This window comes from Podarcis muralis, chromosome 8 (genome assembly GCF_964188315.1).
Source record: "Podarcis muralis chromosome 8, rPodMur119.hap1.1, whole genome shotgun sequence".
Lineage (NCBI taxonomy): Eukaryota > Metazoa > Chordata > Lepidosauria > Squamata > Lacertidae > Podarcis > Podarcis muralis.
In genome coordinates this window covers 46835800-46858502 of record NC_135662.1, presented here as the reverse complement: position 1 = coordinate 46858502, position 22703 = coordinate 46835800, and the positions used below count along the sequence as shown (strand labels likewise).

Genomic DNA, 22703 nt, shown 5'->3' with positions numbered 1-22703 from the left:
TAGATCAGTGCCTAGCTGTCTTCATATATTGTTTTGTTTTCATCTGTTTAAATGACCTTTTTAGGAAGAGCAGAACTAAACTTTATAACTTTGTTAAGAACCTGGACAATATTTTTCTAAGGTATTGTCTTAGGCCACAGAAAATATCTGATTTTTTTTTAATGTTTTGCCCCCAGGGAAGTGATAGAAAAGAAACCAGAGAAATTCAAAATTGAGTGTTTAAATGATATCAAGAACTTATTTTCTCCATGTGAACAACCCTTCTATGCTGCTTTTGGAAACAGACCTAATGTAAGTCTGCACCACCCAACAATTAGTTAAAATGTTCTGCTGTTTTACATGAATATGCTAAATGCACAAATAGTTCTTGAAACTTAGGAAGGAGTTTGAGATGATTTTTCACGTATCTCTATATGGGTTTCGGAATGAGTACATGGATATGAATTTTGTAATGTGACATTTTTTCAATTAAAAAAATGGCACTATGGCCTCTAGTCTAAAATGTAGTTGTGTTGACTGCAGGATGTGTATGCTTACATGCAAGTTGGAGTTCCAGACTGCAGAATATTCACAGTCAACCCAAAGGGTGAACTAATCCAGGAACAAACAAAGGGAAACAAATCTTCGTAAGTATAGGGTTTTTAAAAGCAGTGGGAAGAATAATTGTTGAATTGATTTGGGTAACCATGCTGCCTAGTATGTGCAATTTTAGGAAAGTGCCTAAAATCATGACTATCTGCCAGTGTATTACCGTATTTTTCGCCCTATAGGATGCACTTTTCCCCCTCCAAAAATGAAGCGGAAATCTGGGTGCGTCCTATGGGGCGAATGCAGGCTTTCACTGAAGCTTGGAGAGCTTCAGGAAGACATCCACAGCCTAGGCAGCCCTGTCTAGGCTGCAGATAGTAGCCTGCTTCCCGGAGCGTCGGGCGCCCTGAAAGCAGAGCGCCCGGCGCTTCGGGAACACATCCGCAGCCTAGGCAGCCCTGCCGGAGGTCCCACAGGGATGTCTAGGCTGCGGATAGCAGCCTGCCGCCCAGCGGGCGGGGCGCCCTGCGCGCCGGGCAGACATCGGCCAGCCCCACAAGCTGGGGGGGGGACAGCAGGGAGGCGCAGCGCCGCCATCCCACTGTTCCTCGACCTGGTTCAGTTTCCCCGACCTGCTTTTGGGGGGAAATAAAGGGGAAAAAATTTCCTTTATTTCCCCCACAAAAAACTAGGTGCGTCCTATGGGACGGAGCGTCCTATAGGACGAAAAATACGGTAAATGATTTGACTATGGGCAGAAGTCAGTTGTGGAGGTGATTAAACCTGGCAAGATTTATATCCCATTAAACACGCCCAGAATCAGACAAGCATTGATTTTTAGCACTGCTGTTTGGCTATATTAAGCCTTCAATCCTATAGATGTTTACCTGTAAGTCCCACTGAATTTGGTGGTCTTGCTTCTGAATAGGCATGTACAGGATTGCACTGTATAACAAGTATAATGAGTAACCCTTCCTATTTATTTCTGCATACAGGTATTACAGGCTGAGTGAACTAGTAGAACATGTGTTTCCACTTCTTAATAAAGAACAGAGCTCTGCTTTTGTATGCCCAGAATTCAGCTCCTTCTGCTATTGGAGAGAACAGCTTCCTGAAGTGAACATAGAAGACTTAGCTTGAACAGCACTGATCACAGAGAACCTCCTTCTGCAGAGGCTCCTTTATCCTTTGGTACCATGTGTCTTATTAAATACAGGAAGCGCCAAAGGTTTGGCATAAGCAAATGAAATGCAAGGCTGATCTCTCTTTGTTCTTTTAAGATGTCCTTACTGTTTGATTTAAGGCATTAGAAAGATAGCAGTCCTTTGAAATAGCAGACCATCCAGAGGATAGAGGACAGAAAATGGAAATTTGGTTGCAGATTTGCATCTTCATATATACAAACCACAGTGGATGTGTGTGATGTTATGTATGTTAGCCTCCTTGATATCTTAAAGGAAAAGAGAAAAAAGTATGTAAAATTGATAGCAGGGATTTAATATGCCCACTATAGGAATTATATTTAGTACTTAAACCAGCACTTAGGCTGTTTGAGATACAATGTCTCTCTCATTATTAATTTCTTTAAAAATATCTTAAGGATTCATGAGTTCGTGTGTAGTGGTCACTCTGTTTTGCTACACCGTTAAAGAACTGAGGATTGTAGTGGAAATGGTACTTCTATTACCCACTCATGGTTGTGTTGCCTTTAAAAAACAAAAGAACAACCAACTACTATACAGTGATTGGGGGCTGTCTGAGATGCTTTTGCTTTCTTGCAGCAATTTTGCTTCCCTAAGCTGCTATGCGAAATTAGAATTCTAAAGAACAGTAAGAACATCTTTGCTGCAAACAGCTGACATCTCTTAATTGCACTTAGCATGGGTACTGTATAGATCAGCAGGCAACAGATTCAGAAAATATTCAGGGATAAATTCTTGTTTTATAAAAGAAGGTAATGTATATAGTCAGTCTTTAAAACTGGAACTACTATTAATGCCTTTCCAGAACTCTGTATCAGGGTTTTCCAGTTTTGATAAAAGTGGCACAGGACAAGGGCATCCAAGTGAGAAATACTGTGTGTGTCAGGTACAAAATGTTACTTCTGTTTAGACATTTAGTATCTTAGCTCCACAGTGGATCCAAAAGCAATCGAGGTCCTGATTTAAGTAGCCAGTTGTCTTACATTCTTTCACCTATTTCTATCCAACCCCTGACACAAAAATGATAGTTGATTAAAACGTCTATAAGCAAAAACATTCCAACTCCCTGCCAGGTTAGTCTAGTATGCCATAAACCAACTCAAACTGAAAGAGTTAACTTTTTTGAATCATCATATAACTTGAAGCTAGGTCAGTCCTTAAGAACTGAAATGCTGACTAGTGCTTTCCTGGTCACCCAAAGTATCCATGTAAACGTATCAAAACTGTATTCTCTGCCAGGTATGAACTACTAAATTTAATCTGCAGGTTTGCTACCGGTGCTGGTTTTATGTTGTCAACTATGGTAGCAGCATTTAAGGACTAGACCTAGTGGACTCAATAAAATCTTTATCAGACTTATCGAGGAGTTTCACAACTAGTAATTTGCTCCTTTTGACTTTGTACAGGGAAAACATTTGAGACTAATTAGATCAGTTAAATAGATCAGTACAGTAGATGTAACCTTAAAAAAATGTTGGGGCTTGAAATTTCTAACTAAAGAGTGATTGGGCTCTATATTGTCATGTGGTATGTGGTTTGAAACTATTTTTCAATCAGATATCTTAAAGTAATAGAATACCTAAATCTCCACACACAAGGAAGTACAAGTTATAGCTCTAGTAAAGAAAAGCCTACTGTACTGGATAAAATTCACTCCAACATTTAGCACTTGTTCATTTTCATATTATACGGTACTCTGTAAAGCACTCTGAAAATTTGAAATATCCTAGATTAAATTTCAATTTGAGTTGAATGTTTCTTTCACATTATGCTCTTAATCTTTTTTTCTCTCTCCCTCTTTATTCTGAGGTACGGTACATTATTTCACATTTGCAGTAATAGGTTATCTTGCTCCTCATAAGGCATCAGTACTGTTAACTGGAGTGAATAATTCTGACAGTGTTTGGAGTGGAGATCTGTGTGCTGCTTTTGAATATTAAGAATTTCCAAAACTTCTGGAAGAATTCCCTTTTGCTTAATGCTGAAGAGTACTCTTGAGTCACCTTGATCCAAACACTTCCTTCATTTGAACAAAATATGCACTTCTTAAAATGATATACTATTGTTTTCTATCTCTTGGTCTCAATTTGAATGGCACTATGCAGACCATTACATGATGAGTTTGGATTTTACCTCAGTGACTCCAGAGCTGCTCATTGGTAGATGGTGGTGCCCAATATAGCTATCTGCTAGAGGTAATTTTTAATCTGTTTCCTTGCTGTACTGGAAATGGATGGTTTGGAACTGGTATTGGGAAACAACGCTTGTACTAAATCTATTTCAGATCAGCACAAGTTTCTTAGTTCTTTCCATGAAAGAGATATACATTTGTGTTTATGAACAAAGAACCTTTTAAAGGCTGTTTTTGAATATGCATTTCCTTTTACTTTGGAAGTGTATTGAACAGCTTATGCTGCACCTCTCAAATCATTTACCTGGAATTCGTCATATAAAATGAATACAAGTAAAGTAAGGAGCTGGGAAATCAAAGCCTGCAAGTAATGCATGGATAATTAAGGCAATCTCTGCTTGTTTATGCAAGAAAACAGTTGTTTTCTATTGCAGTGTAAAGGTTCTAGATCTCTTGTGTCCTTGTGTTAAGACTAGTATTTGGAGGAGAGAATGTGTGTGTAAATGCAAAAATAGTCTCTATTAAGCAGGGTAAATGGGATCCTTGAAAAACAGTACTCCGCTATCCATATACTTTTTCAAGAATTGTGCCCTCATCTGGAAAAATATTATATGGCTCAGCATTGGAAACTTCTAAATGCATTCAATTTATGCAAATATGACTGTGATGCAGGCTGGTAACTGAAGTGCAAGATATCTCAAGTCTTTAAAGCAACTAATATGTAAGACAGATATATTAGAACTGATACCTTTGCGATAAGGCTTTCATCAGCAAAACTTTTGACACCTTTCTTTAGAGAGCGAGAGAATCTACATTGTGGTTGGTTCTGAATGCAAGATTGGAGATAATTCTTCAGTACATTCTATTTAATTGTGTTATAACCAGTTTTTTCTTTGATATACCTTTATTCACTTATTAATCATTGAACATTCCAGTACAGTGTTTTTTTTTTTGTAAAGACTGGTCTGTTAGGAAAAAAATGTCCACTGTGCTGTGTTAATAAAATTTACAATAAAACCTCACTACATGTGTTATCTTTATACATTTGAAATTATTCCCTGTGGCGCTCAGAACGGCCTGCAGCCTAATCACAGAAATTCCATTCAGTACAATATAGGAAAAAGTTACCTTGGGTGTAGAGGAGAATAAACATGGATGAGGCAGTCAGCTGAAAAAGCCTGTAGTTATGTTCATTTTGGACTCTACCTGAAAGTAGGCTGAAAAGGTTTTGGGTTACCATAGAAGTGATTCAGAAATGCAATTTCCATAAAAGTTACTTTTTTGCTGCAGAACTGGGGCTGGTGAGCCTCCTCCATGGTGGCTAAATGCAGTTGGGGGCTGGGGCAAAATTTCTGCCAACTACAATAAAGCACTAGATTTTTACTGTGACTGCCTCTTCTGGAGACATGAGGGAGACCTTCAGTAAAGGCACAACCCATTGTTTACTGAAGGGCTCCTGGCCATTCCCACAGAAGAGCAGCAGTCTTCTATTAAGTATGAGTAGATAGGACTAAGACTACAGTACACAAAACTGTATCTGCACTATCTGCAATAAAGAAACTCCAGTCATAACCTACAGAACAAGTACATGTAGTGCCATCTTCAGTATTTTAGGGTAGGCTACAAGTTTGTAATAACTTGGATGAACTGCAAGAGTGAAGAAGCAAGACAAGAAGAGAAATTTCACAGGCCTCATGAGGGATGTTCTTTCCTTGGTTGCTGGAATTCCTAGCACCATTAGTAGATTACCAAGTACAGAAAAAGGAGGGTGTGGCCTGTTTGGCTGGGTGTCTTTGCTTTTTAGTATTTAGTCTGCTGCAAAAACAAACACATAAGGGAGTGGTGCTATTTAGACCATGTTGTATTATGCCTGTTCTCAACTTCCACTTTTCCCAGATGAAAGCTTTTAGGACATCAGATACTTACAAGAACCTAATTCTGTGTGAACCTCGTACTTCTAGCATAGTAGTTCAAATATCACCTTTTTCCTGAATTTACTCTGCGGCCTTGGGCGCCATTCCCCCTATCTAAAATATGATGACAACATGATTTACAAGATTGTTAGAACAAGTTAATGCACATGAAATGCTTTGAAGACTAGAAAGTGAAATACAAAAGTTATTGCTGCAACCACTGCTATAATTTTCAACAGCTAGTTCAAACTTAAGTGAAAAGGACCTCCTTTGCTGCTTTCAGCATTTTAAGGATAATGCATGAAAACAAGATAGTTTCACAAGGATAATTTTTAAATTTATTTAACTAGCTTCAATGACTCAGGATTGCAATTATAAAGTCTCTCTTTCAAAAGTTAATAAACAGTGCATAATTTACTTTGAACATATTTCAGTGATACCCCCATAGTAACTACTGTTCTTTTGTAGGATGTTTAAATGTCCATAATCTAAAAGAAAGTCAACTGAGGGAAAGAAAATATAGTCATGTAAAGATTGCACTTAAAACAGAAGTATTGAAGGTGATGAAAAAAAATGAGGAATAAAATATTAAAGCTTCACCATTTATTCATTACTCCCCTCTATGCATGAGAAAGGGAAGGATATAGAAACACCCCACTGAATGTGGAGTATATTTCATCAGAGTCTGTGTAGGCCAGTTTGCCTCCAGTAACTACAATGCTTACTTCAGCTCCAGCTTTGAGGTGAAGAACAAGATGGAAAGCCCCCGTTCCACCACAAGTTCGTTTCCCTGATCGTGGTCGGTGGTGTTCGAGCAGCTCCCTCCTGTAGCCAGCTGTGTGGAGCTGAGCAATACTTGCATTGGAAACGGACAGCACAGCTTCTACGTATTCATCCCTCTCTGGAGCTAGAACAGCTGTGATCAGATAACGACCTTCATAGGGAGATGTAAAGACGCCTGCAATGAAGACACACATTAATCAAAACACACGTGTACAGTTGGCCCAAGTCCAATTCCTACCGCTTTTTCAAATAACATAAGTATGTCAGTACAATAACTGGGAGGAAATAAAGGGCATTTAATCTGAACGTGTCATATTTTATTTGGCATGACAACGAAGAGGAGTTCTTCACATAAAATTCCTCTTATGAGCTCATTCTCCCTTAGCTCCTGCACATGCTTATTATACATTTTTATCCACTGAGCTGATTGTGATTTCACTTCAGTTCCCCAATGCATAGGAAAGAATGCAATGGTGTCTGCTGTTAGCAAGTTCTCCCAACATTAAATCCTTCAGTTCTGCCACTTGTATTTGTGACTTTATGGGGGGAAGACAGCATGCTCAAGGACTAAACAATATTGGGTAGATTAAAAGAAATGGATGTTAGCAATGGAGTTATTGCCAGCCTCAGCAGCTTGAGGGATCTGAAAAATGTATCAGTAGTGTCTGTTCTCACACTAACTTGGACCGGAAGGGAACCTCCTATTAAGCTGCTTTATATAAGCAGGTACAAGTTGAGAAAATGCCGGAATGCATTTAAATTCTACAGAATTTAAAATTTTAAAAAATCATTCAACAGATTCTGCTCCCGTTTCCCTTTATCAATTATGAACCTTTCAATACCTGTTTTAGGGTTATAATGGTTTCCATCATTTACAAGCACTTTGTTGAAATGTACCACACCCACACCATTAGGGAAAGGCTTCTGAGTGAGACCAGCAGAGAATGACACCGGTGAAGTAACAGCTGCTCCTAGAATGAAGAAGTGATCATAATTTAGACACATAATGCAGCATTACAAGTGCTTTAGCTGGTCTTATACACAAAGTTCTCCCCATGCCCTTAATTGAACAAAAACAAAACAAGCACACCTTTTGCAGTTTTACCGCTGTTGGGACGACTGAAGGTCCTCTTCTATTTACACTTTTCCTATCATCTACAAAGTGAATAGCAATATTATCCCTATCTCATTCAGCAACAAATGTTTAGGCAACACTGTCTTAGTTCTACATCACCAAAAGTGTGTGGAATGAATAAACACAATGGATATAGCTATATGCTTTACGTACCACATACCAATTATGCTAAAAGAGATTACCACCACATGAAGATGACCTTCATGGCTTTAAGCCTTTGGGCTTCTCCAAGAAGGCCCAATACAGAGAGTACTAGGCCAATCTACAGATCACAACCACCACATGGAGGCTACTGCAACATGCTCTATTTCACAACTGTGTTGCATAACACAAACTTGCTAAATAGACTGCTTTCATTGCAAACCTTCGATTTTAGTCCCATGTGCTGGCACAGTGAAAGTGACCATTCCTTATAAGTAAATAAGTTCAAAGTGGACAAGCAGTTGTTGCAATCCATCTAAGAGTAATATATGTACAATTCTTCTACTTCATTCACCTAGCAGAGCAGTGTAGTGCATGCAGAGCCTGCTTAGAAAAAACAGTCATTCTAAGGAGTGCTGTGGATGGATTTGGCTTCCCCTACCCAGTCCTTCCCACTGAAGTACTTTTCTAAATAGTCTCTGCATACTCCCTTGCTGCAACTGTTCTATACACACATTCAAAAGTGGTGTTTTAATTAACTTTCACTTACCTCCAGTTCAACATTTTTGTAGCTATTTCCTTTTATTCTTTAATTTGTGATTGTATGGAATTGACATGGTTTTCAGCTAGTACAATAAACTTACTTTGATTGATTTCTTCTTCAATCAGTGTGTCCTTCTACATAGTAGCTGCTCCTTTCTGGGCCCTGCAAACCTATTGTCCCTGGGAGGGCATGGAGCAGGACCAGTAGGGAGGGGGCATAGCCTGGGAAGGGTCCCAGGAGCCAGACAGAGGCCTGGAGGGGCACATTTGGCCTCCAGACTTGGAGTTCCTCACCCCTGCTTAACAGACTGCAGAACCATACCTCCAACTGCAGTCAGATAAATTTTCAGGTAACTATTACAGCATTTGTATATACACACTATATAAGTTTTTAAGATGTTGATACAATAGATTGCCAACCAAAGCAAAGCAAATAATGAAGCTTAATCTTAATCTCAATTATTTCAGTGGCTTTTCTTAAACAGTGGAGCCACATGACAGCCTAATATGAGAAAGCTAACTTTATCCAAGTGTTAGCAGCAGTGCTATGCTCTCTGCAGTCACCTGCACACAGTCGGGTCTGGAACATGTCAACAATCAATTACTTTAAACAGTTTAAGATGACAGTAGAATAGTTTCTGATCTTTAGCTGAAGCAAGGGCTCCGGTTAGCTAAGTCTCCCCATGCCTAGCCTTGCATGAAGATTGAAGGTAATAAACTACTAGATACAAATTATTGGATCTGTGTGCATGCCACAATGTATGGATTCAATGCCAGCACTCAGCCATATGTTGAAGCCCAGACACTATGCTGACATATATGCCTATTTTCAGCATCAGCCTTTGTGTTCCTACTTGGGTAGGATACCTGAGAGAGAAGAATATAACAAGCTTTCCTTTGTAAACAGAGGGAAAGCAACAAGGAGGTATTTAAAGATCCTCTCTCTTTGTTTATTTACTTAGTTAATAGCCTTTTACATGCATCTTGTGAACTGCCCTGAGAACTGTGGATGAAGGGCTGTATACAAATTACTAAATAATGATCTCTAGGTGTCAGGGACAGGCAGGAATCTGAAGAGTGAACAGAGGAGGCAGCGGGGCAGGAGGATGATTCAGGGAAAGTAGTTTATAAGTTTCAGATTTTGAAACTATACTAGAAGAAATAGTTTCTTAGTTAATATTTCAGGAAATAACTGTCATCTGAAATAGTATTTATGCTATAAACTGCTTTAGTAAATGTCAGCAAGCAAGTTATGGGAATTAGCAAAAAGAAAAAAAATCTGAAAACGTGAGATTACCTTGTGCAGTTGTAGAGGGAGGCCGTGGAAGTTTTGGATAACCTACAAACAAGTATGAAAAAGATGCGTATTTCAAGCAAATTTACAGTCTCTAATAATGAAACACCCCTCCTGTCAAATGTGATTAATTCCAGTACCACCAGCATCTGTACTATAGTACTTAGTAACTTCTGCATCTGCATTTCTCATAATTTTTGGAGTGGTCCTTTTGAAATGAGTAGCATTATAGTAGACTACCAGTAAGTGGTTTAATTACTGCTATTTAAATGAAGAATTTAGAGGGCCATGACCTGGTACATTCTCATTCCCTTCCTGCATGTTTCAGTGAAGAAAGGAATATACATAGTGGCTCCTGCTACTATCTATACAATGTTGGTGGGAAGCAGCGATATTGCAGATAGGAATGGCTGTTATCCTCCACTGCAGTGGTGTGCAATGTTAGCAAATCACTCCTCCGAGGCTGCATTATGTGATTGGTGTAATTCACATGACTGTCTGAGAAGAAGCATGAGAACAGGATACAGTCCTATCTGTATGTACTGTGTAATGTACTTTCACTTTTACTAGTTGCCTGCCTGTTCTCTTTTGGAGCTGAATGAGAGAGAGCCATGATTCTGTGTCTGTATATAGTATAAATAAATACGTAGTTTAGATCTATGGATGGTTCGTTCTTCTTGCTACGTTATGCCAGAAGATTAGCGTGCATCTTTCATCTGGAAGATGTCACTGAAGGGCACACTGGAACGAAGGAACGTGCCATTCCAGAGTTGTGCTTACCGGGAGGACACTCGGAAAGGTCAGTGGGACTGAGGGGGCCTCTGGGCGACCCCAGAGCATCGTAAATCCCAACATGCAAAGGTAAGGAGGATTGGATTCCCCAGGTATGTTGGTATGGAACAAACAGTCATATTTTTTACACAGAACAGATCACCGCATTCTGAATAAATATGCATATTTTATCAATGACAAAAAACAACAAGTAACTCAGAGATAATCTGCTCACCTGGTGCTCCAGCAGACCCTTCGGAAACCAGCATGTTATTCTGGCCATTTTGGCCATTTTTGCTTTTTTTCCGTCCTTTTTCCAACATTAAAACTGTACCAGGAGGTCCTGCCTGTCCAGTTTCCATAAATATCCCACTTGACCCAGGCAAGGAAGGTTTTGATCCTGCTTTAAATCCTGGTGATGATGGCCGTAAAGGAGTTCTGGAATCTGGTGGCTGAAGAGGTATTCCTTGCAATGGTGGTTGTACGATTATTTGTGGATCTGATGGCTTCAAAGGTATTCTTATTTCTGGAATCTGTAGGTGTATTCTTGGCTGTGATGGCTGCACATGTTCCCCTGGTTGTGGCTGTAGTGGTGTCCTTGGCTGTGATGGTGCTGGATGTGTTCCTGACTGAGTTGGTTGTAATGGTTTTCTTGGATCTGGTGGTGGCAGGGGAATCTTTCCTTGTGGTTTCCTTGGTAGTAACACTGCTGGATTTTCAGCTAAAGGTTTGTAGAGGGAAGAAAATGGACCAATCAGAAGTTTTGGCTAACTTGGCTTGAATAATATTTGAATATATGATTATAAGAATGGCAAAGCCTCTCCTCTTCTGTGAGGGGAGGAGTTGCGAGTGGGACTCGCTTCCCGCACTTTGCAGGGGGGCATGGTTGGGCTCCCTGCATCACAGTGAGTCCTGGGCCCGCGTTACGCCCTCAGCCGGCCAATCCAGCTATCTGGGGGGCATGGTTTGCCGCATTTAAGTGGTCATGGGCCCTGCGCTCTGCCTGCGCTCTGCACGGAACAAATCACCACAACTTTGTAAGGTTTGGCGGTTAGGCATTGGAAAATGTGTTGTGTGTTAGAAGGGAGGTTGTGGCCATCACCTACCCCTCCCTTTGAAGGGTATTCCGTTAAAGGAATCCGGTGGTCGTGGTAGAAACACATATTTAAGGTTTGATAGTTCTCACTCCAGATCACCAAGGCACAACCTACAATTTGGCCAGTTTTCGAGAATAAAGCACAACTGTTCTACAGAAAATGATTTTATGCATGAATTCCATATACTGAGTAACCAGTTATTTAACAGAAAGTAAGTGACGCGGGTGGCGCTGTGGGTTAAACCACAGAGCCTAGGACTTGCCGATCAGAAGGTCGGCGGTTCGAATCCCCGTGACGGGGTTGCTCCCGTTGTTCAGTCCCTGCTCCTGCCAACCTAGCAGTTTGAAAGCACATCAAAGTGCAAGTAGATAAATAGGTACCGCTCTGGTGGGAAGGTAAACGGCGTTTCCGTGCGCTGCTCTGGTTCGCCAGAAGCATCTTAGTCATGCTGGCCACATGACCCAGAAGCTGTACGCCGGCTCCCTCAGCCAATAAAGTGAGATGAGCGCCACAACTCCAGAGTCGGCCATGACTGGACCTAATGGTCAGGGTCCCTTTACCTTTAAGTGACTAATAGTTTGAGCAAAGCTTCACAAATATCACAAACTGATATTTTAATTAAAGTACCGGGGGTGGGGAGTGGATTTTATTTTCAAAACATGTTTTGGCCAATTATCATTTTAAGACTTTCAGTGGCTATAAAAGACAATACATCAAATGAACAATATATTCTCAACACTTAATTGATACAAACTAAATTGATAATACACAAATTGCATGTATACCCTACTTAAACTAAAAATCAAACTGCAGAGATCTCTGTTAGCTATATATCGTATTCACATTAACTGGGACTTGAATTATTGTCTGAAAGAAAGAAATAATATATATAATGAAGAATCATATGTGATTAAAAAAGACTTTAAATTGTAAGCATGGTAGTCCAAAATACCTCAGGGGAGTGTCTCCAAAGCTTATAATTGTACAAGAGAAAATCTAGCTCTTCATTAAGCCCACGTGGGGCAAAGTTTTTAGCCTCAATATCTACACTGTTTCTTTCCTTTACAAAATCTTATCTGTATACGGCTTTTCAAGAGCCCAAAACATTAGATCTGCTACAGAATGATTCTGTTCCATAATGTGACTGACTGAAGGGGTACCCAGAGTTGGGGCTTTTTAAATTTCTGATATTACAAAGATAATTTTGTAAGGACCCTTGATGCTTTCCCCACGTAGTTGGGGTTGTGGTTTTGTTGTTGTTGTTGTTTTGGCAAGTGGTATAAACTACACAGGCAGTGTTACAGGTGGTAAAACATATATTTTGTGTTGAGTGGTCTTAAAATTCTGTTGCTTTACAAGTGTACCTACAACACAGTGTTCTTTTAAAATTATTATTAATAAAATTTCTATACCACTCTTCATCATTACAATATAAAAACACAAAATAATAACCATAATAACAAACCAAAACAATAACCCCCTACACACAATTTAAAAGGTTATAGATTGGCTAATTAAACAAAGGTCTGGGAGAAGAGAAATGTTTTTGCCTGGCACCTAAAGATAATTAACGAAAGTGCTAGGTGAGCTTTCCTGGGGAGAGCATTTCATAAATCTTGAGGCATATTTTCTTTTGGTCTTGGGTTAAACAATATAGATACAAGCAGCTGGTCAAAACAAAATGGACCTGAATTCTCAAAACACCAAGCTTCACTATTTACCACAAAAGCTGCAACTGTATGTTTTTATTGAATTGACTAGCCAGGGAAGAATGTCACCGTATTTAATATGGATCAGTAAGGTGTCCTTCAGTTTTGGGAAATCTCAGTTTCCTTTGCAGTCTCGTTTTTGCAGAACAGGGCTAAGGAGATATCTTTCCCAATTTAACATTTCTTTCTATTTTTGAATTCAGACTGTCTAACTAGAGCCTTGCAAAGCTGGTAATATGGCCAAGCATTTCAATAACCTTTGCTTCTACCAGGCAGACCCAGAACAAGCTCCCTCAAAATCGTAGGCCTATGCCAATTGGCCCACCTCCCGCCTCCCCGCCCCAGTTCTGGCCTGTGTCTAACCATATAATATACTTGCCATTATTGTATAAGTTCACAGATGGTTTTGTGGGAAGCATATACAAGGATTAAAAGCTGTTACATATAGAACATCGTATCATGATCCATACAGCTTTAGAGCTTAGGGCTATGAGAGGCAGAGCTAAGTGAAAACATGGGTATGTTTTGCTTTGCTTTCCCCATTGCCAGCAAACGGGAAGCCCCACTTTTATTACATAAGATTTGCTAGATGATCACAGCCAAATAATACGCCAGCAGTGTTCAGTGGGATTTATAAAGCAGTTTAGGCTGATAAATATTAGTATGTTTACCATTTAAAAAATGCATAATGCACTCTGGGGACATTAAAAAATGCTACTTAAGTGCTGAAGGGAAATTACTGCTGCACTGACTGCACTGAAAGATATTAGTTCGTATTCTAACATATATGCAGTTGCTGCAGGGATATCTTGAACATGACAAAGGAAAATTATGAAAGAAATACCGTATTTTTCACCCCATAGGACGCACCGGCCTATAGGACGCACCTAGTTTTTTTGGGGGGGGGAAATAAAGGGGAAAAATTTATTTTCCCCCCCAGGTGCGGGGCTGGGGCGGGGGATGCCCGAGCTTCCCCCGACCCCAGCCTCCAGAACAGGCTGCTATCCGCAAGCCTAGGGAGCCCGGCGGGAAGTCGCGCCGGTCTCCCCAGGCTTGCGGATATCTGTCCCCCGAGCTTGTGGGGCTGGCGGTGGGGAGAAGCGCGCTTCTCCCCAGCGCCAGCCTCCAAACCAGGTTGGGGAACAGCGGGATGGCGGCGCTGTGCCTCCCCGCTGTCCCCCGACCTGGTTTGGAGGATAGCTTCCTGAAGCCTGGAGAGCGAGAGGGGTTGGTGCGCACCGACCCCTCTCGCTCTCCACGCTTCAGCGAAAGCCTGCATTCGCCCCATAGGACACACACATTTCCCCTTCATTTTTGGAGGGGAAGAAGTGCGTCCTATAGGGTGAAAAATACGGTAGTTCACTGAGATACGAGAAGTGAACAAACAAAATGAGCAAGCTGTTTCGATGTGATCCTAGTAATTGGCCTACCCAAAATGCTTGTCAGGACCAACTTCCATAGCACAGTTGCCGGGACTGACATCTCCTGCTTCCTACTTTCCCCTAAGTCCCGTGAGAGAGAGCCCTTTCTCCTTGTTCTGCCACATGCATAGGTCCTTTTGTCCTTGGGGATAAAGGGGAAGGGGAGCCTAATCCAGTAGGACAGGCAATCCTATAGAAGGTACAACTGCAATATATACTAGTAACTGCAGATGGTGGGGAAACAGGTCTGCTAAACCAGCCTCTCTTAGCCTTGGTTCTTGGATTGCAAAATGACAGTAATCACCCTATTTCCACTGCTTCCCCCCCCCCGGGGGGGGGGACACAGAGGTACGCACAGCCCTAAACATTTTGTGAATCTAAGTTTAGCCTCATTGATGGGCAGTATTTCAATATGATTAGGAATATGAGAGTACCCCTAAACATTTTTTAAGAAAAAGAGCACTGCCTATTTCACTGAGTTACTAGCAGGGATGAATGTGAAGACCTTTAGAAAAAGTGAGTATTAGTAACGTCATAAACAGAGCAAGTGTTATTTAAGATAATCTATGTGAATGTTGCCTAGGCAGTGCAAAATTTCATATAGAAAAAAAAATCCTACAGCTCCCACTGCCCTCAGGACATTCGCTATTTAAAAAAAATGGGCACCCTATCAAACAATACTGTTGTATCTTCTATAGTATAAATAATTGTGCTGATAGATGTGTTAGCTAAAGTATTACTATGTTTAGCAGGCTGAGTGAACTCTACAGTTATGAGAGAATACAGAGATATGACTGGAAATAAATTTCTGCACCATTCTGTTCTGCTTATCTGAGGCAGATAAACTATGTTGACATTGTAAGTGTCATTGCTGAATTTAGCAATATTCTGATAAGGTGGTGCTCCAAATGCCCTATTCCAAGGAAAGTGACAGCAAGGAGAAGATCCTGCAACCATCCCATTATCACAACATGATTTATTTAAGGTGGCACAATACTTCAAATTGTGCGGCCAAATTATGCAGCCTTTCAACATCATAGGGTTTTAATGACAGGAGAAGGCACACCATAACGAATTTCCATTCTGCACATCTCTTAAAGATAGGGATTCCATCCTGTGGGTGCCCCTAACAATGCTACATTCTCTTGGCTCTTTGGCACAGAATATTCTACATCCTTTTTGACAACCAACAAAATGGAAGCAGCAATTGCCAATGTTCACTTCTTCATCCCACATCCAGTGAATGTGGTCAAAAGATATATAACTCCCCACCCCCAATTTGAATTGCATCTCCTTTGCATTGCAATGATGTGGAATAACAGAATTAATTACCGTACTTAAAATTTCACCATAGTGGACCGTGAGACAAATAATGTGGTTTTGTTAGAAGCCATACTGCAGTGCAGCAGAAATAGTGCTGCATGGGATGAATATATGGTGGAATAGAAATTGATGCCTTCTTATACCTGAGCTGTCAAAGCCTCCTGTTACTAGGACTGGTATGAAGGTCACCCACTCAGCCAATCTAGTTCAACCACAAGTATCCTTTGCAGCACACTTTGCTCCCCCCCCCGACCTTCCTGACAGTAATATACAGAAGGTCCACAACTTACATGGTGGTTATATTCTGGCAGAGGGCCTTCTCAGTAGTGGCGCCCGCCCTGTGGAATGCCCTCCCATCAGATGTCAAAGAGATAAACAACTACCTGACATTTAGAAGACATCTGAAGGCAGCCCTGTTCAGGGAAGTTTTTAATGTGTGACATTTTAATGTATTTTTAATCTTTGTTGGAAGTAGCCCAGAGTGGCTGGGGAAGTCCAGTCAGATGGGTGGGGTACAAATAATAAATTTATTATTAATTATTATTATTATTATTATTATTATTATTATTATTATTAATACTGGTGATCGCGCCTAAGGCCAAAATCGAGGATGTGTGGGACTGCCAAAGTCATTCTTCCCAGAACACTGCCACCTGAACTATGAGACTCTTAATCTCAGGGTCATGGGTGGGTGAAAGTTTCCTACAATTTAGGGTTGGACTAGACGACCCTCATGGTCCCTTCCAACTCTACAAGTCTGTGAATCTGTAAGGTGTCATCACCTCCTTTAGCAGGCTATAATGTAGCTTTCTTTTTGTTTAGTTATAGCACTTTGATTCTTCAAATGTTTTTTAGCTTTGTTCCATTCACAAAGGAAAAAAGCTAAGTCCAATTTACTTCTGCATCTGCTTGACTGAATATCCCCCCTCCCCCAATCACAGAATTGTAGGGTTGGAAGAGACCCTAAGGGCTATCCAGTCCAACCCCCTGCAATGCAGGAATCTCAGTGAGATAGATTCTGTTCAGAGTATGCTGTGAATACAAAAGTGGCATAGAGCTTTTTCACAGAAACTCAGAGAATTATTCTAGATACAGTGGTACCTCGGGTTAAGAACTTAACTTGTTCCAGAGGTCCGTTCTTAACCTGAAACTGTTATTAACCTGAAGCACCACTTTAGCTAATGGGGCCTCCCACTGCCGCCGCTGCACAATTTCTGTTCTCATCCTGAAGCAAAGTTCTAAAACCCGAGGTACAATTTCTGGGTTAGCAGAGTCTGTAACCTGAAGCATCTGTAACCTGAAGCATCTGTAACCTGAGGTACCGCTGTATATAATAATGCTAAGCAAAGGAAGTTCATATACCAAATCAGCTTTTGACTGCCATCTGTCAGCTAATCATTGGCTGAGTTACTGAAGTGTCACAAAAGTCTTCACAGATACTCTAACTGCTAATGAGTAAGAGTAATTCATGGAATGTAAGAAGCTAGCCTGTCAACATGTGTTGCACTCAAATACTCAAACATACATATTGCACTAATTACGAAGACCACACACATTTGTAAGTAAGTTCCTTTCCCTTTAAATGCAAATATATGGGACCCTACGTTTCCCCCGTCTTCATTTACATGTCTTTTTAAAAAGACAAGACACAAATATATATGGACAAACACACACATTCTTATTTGATAGCATATGCCTACAGAGCAAAATAGTTTGTAAGAAGCAGCCATGCTAATCTTCCCTGCATAATCCCAGTGTTAAGATAAAAGTGATCCTAAAGAAGGCAAGTTTTCATTTGACACTTGGAACTCTAACATATAGTCAAGTACAAAATACATGTTCCTTGCATCATTTGTGAACAGTGCACTGCATTTAAACTGGTGTTTTTCTGCAAAATATATGGAAATGGTGACTGAAACGTGTTTCCATGTAATTTGCCAAGAAAAGCAGCAATTGAAAACATTCTTGTGACATTCACAACTGATGCAGGCCTTATGTATTTCATACTCAGAGTGTTTTTATTTAAAAACAAAAGGAAGCTCTGCCTACCTCAGTCTTGCTGGTGGAAAGGAAACTAGATTGTTTGGACTAGGGGAATACATAACTCAGAGCCAAGGGCTAAGAGGGAGCTGTGTGTTCTTGACAGCTAAGCAGGAAGGTAGAAAAACAAGGGGACATAGAGTGCTAAAAATGGGGGCTGTGAACTCACAAGCCAAGGGACGCTAAATTACTGCTTTGAATTAAACACAATAATAAGTATTAAGTATTCTTTATAAGAAAAGAACTATAATGCTGTTAGACAGAAACACAATAATACTTTTTATATTATCTAGCTTTCTTAAAGTATCCATCTAGCGTGATCACTCATGCATTACCAAAAAAAGAGAAAATACAATAGAGAAGATTTGCAAAGAAATTTTGTATGCTAACAAATTTTAATGCAATACCTCTCATTAAACCAGGCTTAAACCAAACAGCCCTTAAATAGAGGTTTGCCACCTGAAAAATGTGGCACATAGCTACCTTATCTCTATCACTGTACCCATATAATTTAACTCTTCTTAAATTCTTCTCACTGAGAAAAAAAGGCAATGAAAGATCTAGATGGAATCAGATGGTCCGTTGTTCCAAAGAGAAGTGTAAGAGTCAGCTTGTTTGGTGTGGCTCACCATAAATATTCCACACATGGATGCCCATGTGCTAATACTTTGCATTACCTGATGTTTTGGCCTTTTTGGCCTCTGATATTGAGTTGCTTTATATCAGGGACTGCTTTCTTTAAGATCTAAAAATAGTGATAAAGGAACCACCATTTGGGCAAAGCATGTGTTAGTAATCCAGACAGCAAGGGCAAAATTCATCCCAGGTGTCACTCCACTGTAGTTAACTCAGTAAATTAAAAGGGTACATTTAGGACAGTCTCTGTCTAACTCTTTTTTGGATAAATTATAAAGCAGGGACTTTTCTCCACAGCCTGAAAAACAGCTGGAAAGGCAAACTGCACTTAGATCATTGTTGCATTTGAAAATAGAATATCCCCAGGGCACCATCTTTTTTCAGAAGTGTTCATAGTTCTTTATTTACTATTGGCAACTTAAAATGATGACACCAAAGGAGGCAACATGCCAAGTAACGTCATGCTTTACTTTCTGGTCAGATGCCAGGCCATGAGATAAGCTACCTTCAGATTTAAACCTCTGTTTCTTGGCCCATAACTTTTATAAATGTGATGAGGTATGCGAGGTACAAAGAAAACTGTGCTAAAATCAAAATTGTTGACTTTTTGTGTGTGTGAAAAAATATGATTTCCTTTAAGAAGAAACTAGAACAGGGGACAAAACTAAAAGCTAGTGATTCACCCATTCCATTTATACAAAATATAGAAGATTAATGACTTGAGTTAGCAACAGTTAATCCAAAACCTATGCACCACATCAGCAAAGCATATGTCATGCTTTGCAAGAGAAAATCTCTAACATGCAATAGAAACAATTCAGGTGCACATTTATCCATAAAACCTTGTCCCACTATACCGCCTTAAAAAAACCAAAAGCCTCTAGCCCAGGGGTACCCAACACAGTGCCATCTGGATGCTGGCCTTCAGCTGACCACTGGCCATGCTGACTAGGGCTGATGAGTGTTATACTCCAACAACATCTGGAGGGCACCACATTGGCTACTCCTCCATCAGACTGCAGAATTTCACAGCCATCTTACCTTCTGTTCCTAATTAAATATTCTTTTTCATTATGATTATCAGTGGTTTCATCAGATTTTACACTTTGGTTCATGCAAAGCAGGGATACTAGGAAGTCTAAGTTAGTAATAAAACTAAAATCTGTAACAGTACTAGGCAATCAACCAATTGTAATTTTATCATCCATCTAAGTTCAATCTCCATCCATTCCCAGCATTACTGATGAATTCAATAAAGCGAGCATAAAGGAAAACGTAACAGCAGTAGGATCCTAGACTTAGGCTCCTCTAATGCAGTCCTATTTGCAGAAAGAACACCAAGATGCATTGATGGCTTTCCTGACTTTCTCTACCTCAATTGTAGCCCATTTCATTTGTTATCAGAACAGCATGGGAGACACTCCTGTTATGGCTGGATCATGGCCCTCTGGTAACTCCTGCAACCATTTTGCATGGGGTTCCATTCCTGGCCTCCGTGAACGTCACTGGAGTGCACATAAGTCTGTTCTGCCCTGTTACACCCTTTCCCGCCCCGTCCTGACCTCTTCCAGGTCCAAAAGGACCCGTGAGTCGCATGCCAATTGGATATGCACAAAACGGTTGCCACATATACCATGTAATTCAGGTGAATGTCACCATTACTTTCATCCTTTGCCTTTACTATATTGGACACAACTCTTCATGTTGCTTTATGGCCCAGGCATGATCAATGGCTTCATTGCAATTTTGTGTTGTGAGCTACTGGAGAAGTTGACAGTAAGTTTGATCCTAGGACAAAATTGCTCATCATGAGTAGGCTCTGACATTCTAATGCTGTTGGAGGGTGTCCATAATGCACTGAATATTGTTTCTGTGTCCAAGCAAGCACCCCACTACCTTTCAGGGAAGCACTGAATAAGTTAAGAACCAAATAAGGATTTGGCCCATGGCTTATACAGCAACAACCCATCAACATACATCTGGACTGACTCATTAAAAATGTCCTTGGCTCCATGTTGCTTAAAGTAAAAACTGATGCCAAAGCTAGAATATTCTTGGCTGCAAATTAGCACACCTTTTCCCTGCTTGAATTTCCAACTGGAATATATTATTTAACAGGTTTTGTTTGATAATCAGTACAAAAATCATTATCAAAAGAAGACAATGATGGTTTGAGCCTGCAAAACTGAAGTGCAATCATTTAAGTCATATAATACGTTGTGAGATATTTTCATAAACCTATGCTTGAGGTTAACACTAACCTATGTAAGATTAAAGGTTGCCCATTCAAATGCAGTTTATTGCAGCCATATACTGAACACTTCAGTTTGACTTAATGATATTCAGACACAGAGAACCATCTGCTCTGTTTTTCAAGTTGATTCCCAAGGTGACAGACACAAACTCACATATACACAAGTAGGACAAGATCCATTGGTCTTGAAGGTACCACAATACACTTTGTCATTTTTGCTGCTAACATGGTTACCCCTCTGAAAAACTTCATCAGAGATTTCCTAGTACAATTTGTTTATTAGTACTCCAAGAATCCTTACTCAATTTTCAGTATCAGCTGTCATTTCATCTCAAAACTTTCTGAAACCTCTTTGCTTTGTAAGTCTGAAATCCTATGCACACTAACTGGCACAAGCATCATTTAATGTAGTAGGCGATCATTCAAAGCAAACAGCATGCACATATTGGGCGGGATGTTTCCTTGCAGTCATATATACTTGGAAAGGAAAACTACAAATGTAGACCCTACACTTCTGAGCTTGAGTTGGGTAGCAATTCTGTCCAGGCAAGTAGCAGATCAACATCTCACATATTGTACTACACCACTTCCCTGGGCTAGAAGAGTGCCATTGTGCTACTTCAGCTGTTCAACCTGAAATATTAACCATTACAACATTGCAATGTACTTTGCAGCCTGGGAAGACCAAGAGAAAGGAAGACAGCAAACAGAGAAAATATAGATGAAATATAGGGCAGCAGAGTGATAGAATCATAGAATTGTAGAGTTGGAAGGTAGCCCCAAGAGTCATTAGTCCAACCCCCTGGAATGCATGAATCCCAGCTAAAGCATCCATGACAGATGACCATCCAACCTCTGCTTAAAAAAATAAAATAAAAATGTAAGCATATTTTTTACTCAGAAGGTAGGATCTTTACTTGTGTTAGCATTATTAAAAGGGTTCATAAAGTGTTTTGAATCTAGAAGAAGAAGAAGAAGAAGAAGAAGAAGAAGAAGAAGAAGAGGAGGAGGAGGAGGAGGAGGAGGAGGAGTTTGGATTTGATATCCCGCTTTATCACTACCCGAAGGAGTCTCAAAGCGGCTAACACTCTCCTTTCCCTTCCTCCCCCACAACACTCTGTGAGGTGAGTGGGGCTGAGAGACTTCAGAGAAGTGTGACTAGCCCAAGGTCACCCAGCAGCTGCATGTGGAGGAGCGGAGACACAAACCCGGTTCCCCAGATTACGCGTCTATCGCTCTTAACCACTACACCACGCTGGCTCTCTAACACTCTAACACTAACACTCTAACAGAGTGTTCTGTTATTGATTTCTTGCCCTAGTCTTCTCCTATCTGGCACCCTCCTGATGTTTTGGACTACCCATCAGCCCTAGCCAGCAAAGCCAATACTTAAGGATGATGGGAATTGCAGTGCAGGTTTATCTGGAGGGCACCAGATGGGGAAAGGCTGCCTCACAGTTTCCTAATGGCGTCTATTTCGGAAATGCATACAGTACTTCATTTTGGGGAAAGATAACATCCAAAATGCATATGCAAAGGGTTAATCGCAAGAGCTGTAGAACTCTGTGATGTCATACACCCTGTGGCGGTTAAAGCAGTAGGTACAGTTATGGCAGTTAGTTGAAAAGTCTTAACAGAGCAGCAGGTTATGTTACATTGTGCTGCTGTCTGCCTCAGTTACCCTGTAACAGTTTAATCTGTGCAAGAGGTTTTAGCAATTTAAGAAACATCCACCTGCATTGTATATTTAATCTGCAACTGCAAGTACACTAAGTAAAAATT

General features: G+C 40.4%; 2 protein-coding genes across 2 annotated transcripts in view; one reads left to right on the top strand and one right to left on the bottom strand.

Annotated features, from left to right (window-relative positions):
• Positions 1–4883, top strand: part of LPIN2 (lipin 2) — a 35727-nt gene extending 30844 nt beyond the window's left edge. Inside the window, exons 18-20 of the mRNA XM_028737266.2 lie at positions 177–291; positions 523–626; positions 1524–4883. Coding sequence (XP_028593099.1) covers positions 177–291; positions 523–626; positions 1524–1668 — 364 coding nt within the window. The 3' untranslated portion in view covers positions 1669–4883. The remainder of the gene's footprint in view (positions 1–176; positions 292–522; positions 627–1523) is intronic.
• A 1203-nt stretch (positions 4884–6086) lies between these two features.
• Positions 6087–22703, bottom strand: part of EMILIN2 (elastin microfibril interfacer 2) — a 35617-nt gene continuing 19000 nt past the window's right edge. The window contains exons 5-8 of the mRNA XM_028737264.2: positions 10677–11162; positions 9674–9715; positions 7400–7528; positions 6087–6732 (exon numbers count right to left, since the gene is read on the bottom strand). Coding sequence (XP_028593097.2) covers positions 6395–6732; positions 7400–7528; positions 9674–9715; positions 10677–11162 — 995 coding nt within the window. The 3' untranslated portion in view covers positions 6087–6394. The remainder of the gene's footprint in view (positions 6733–7399; positions 7529–9673; positions 9716–10676; positions 11163–22703) is intronic.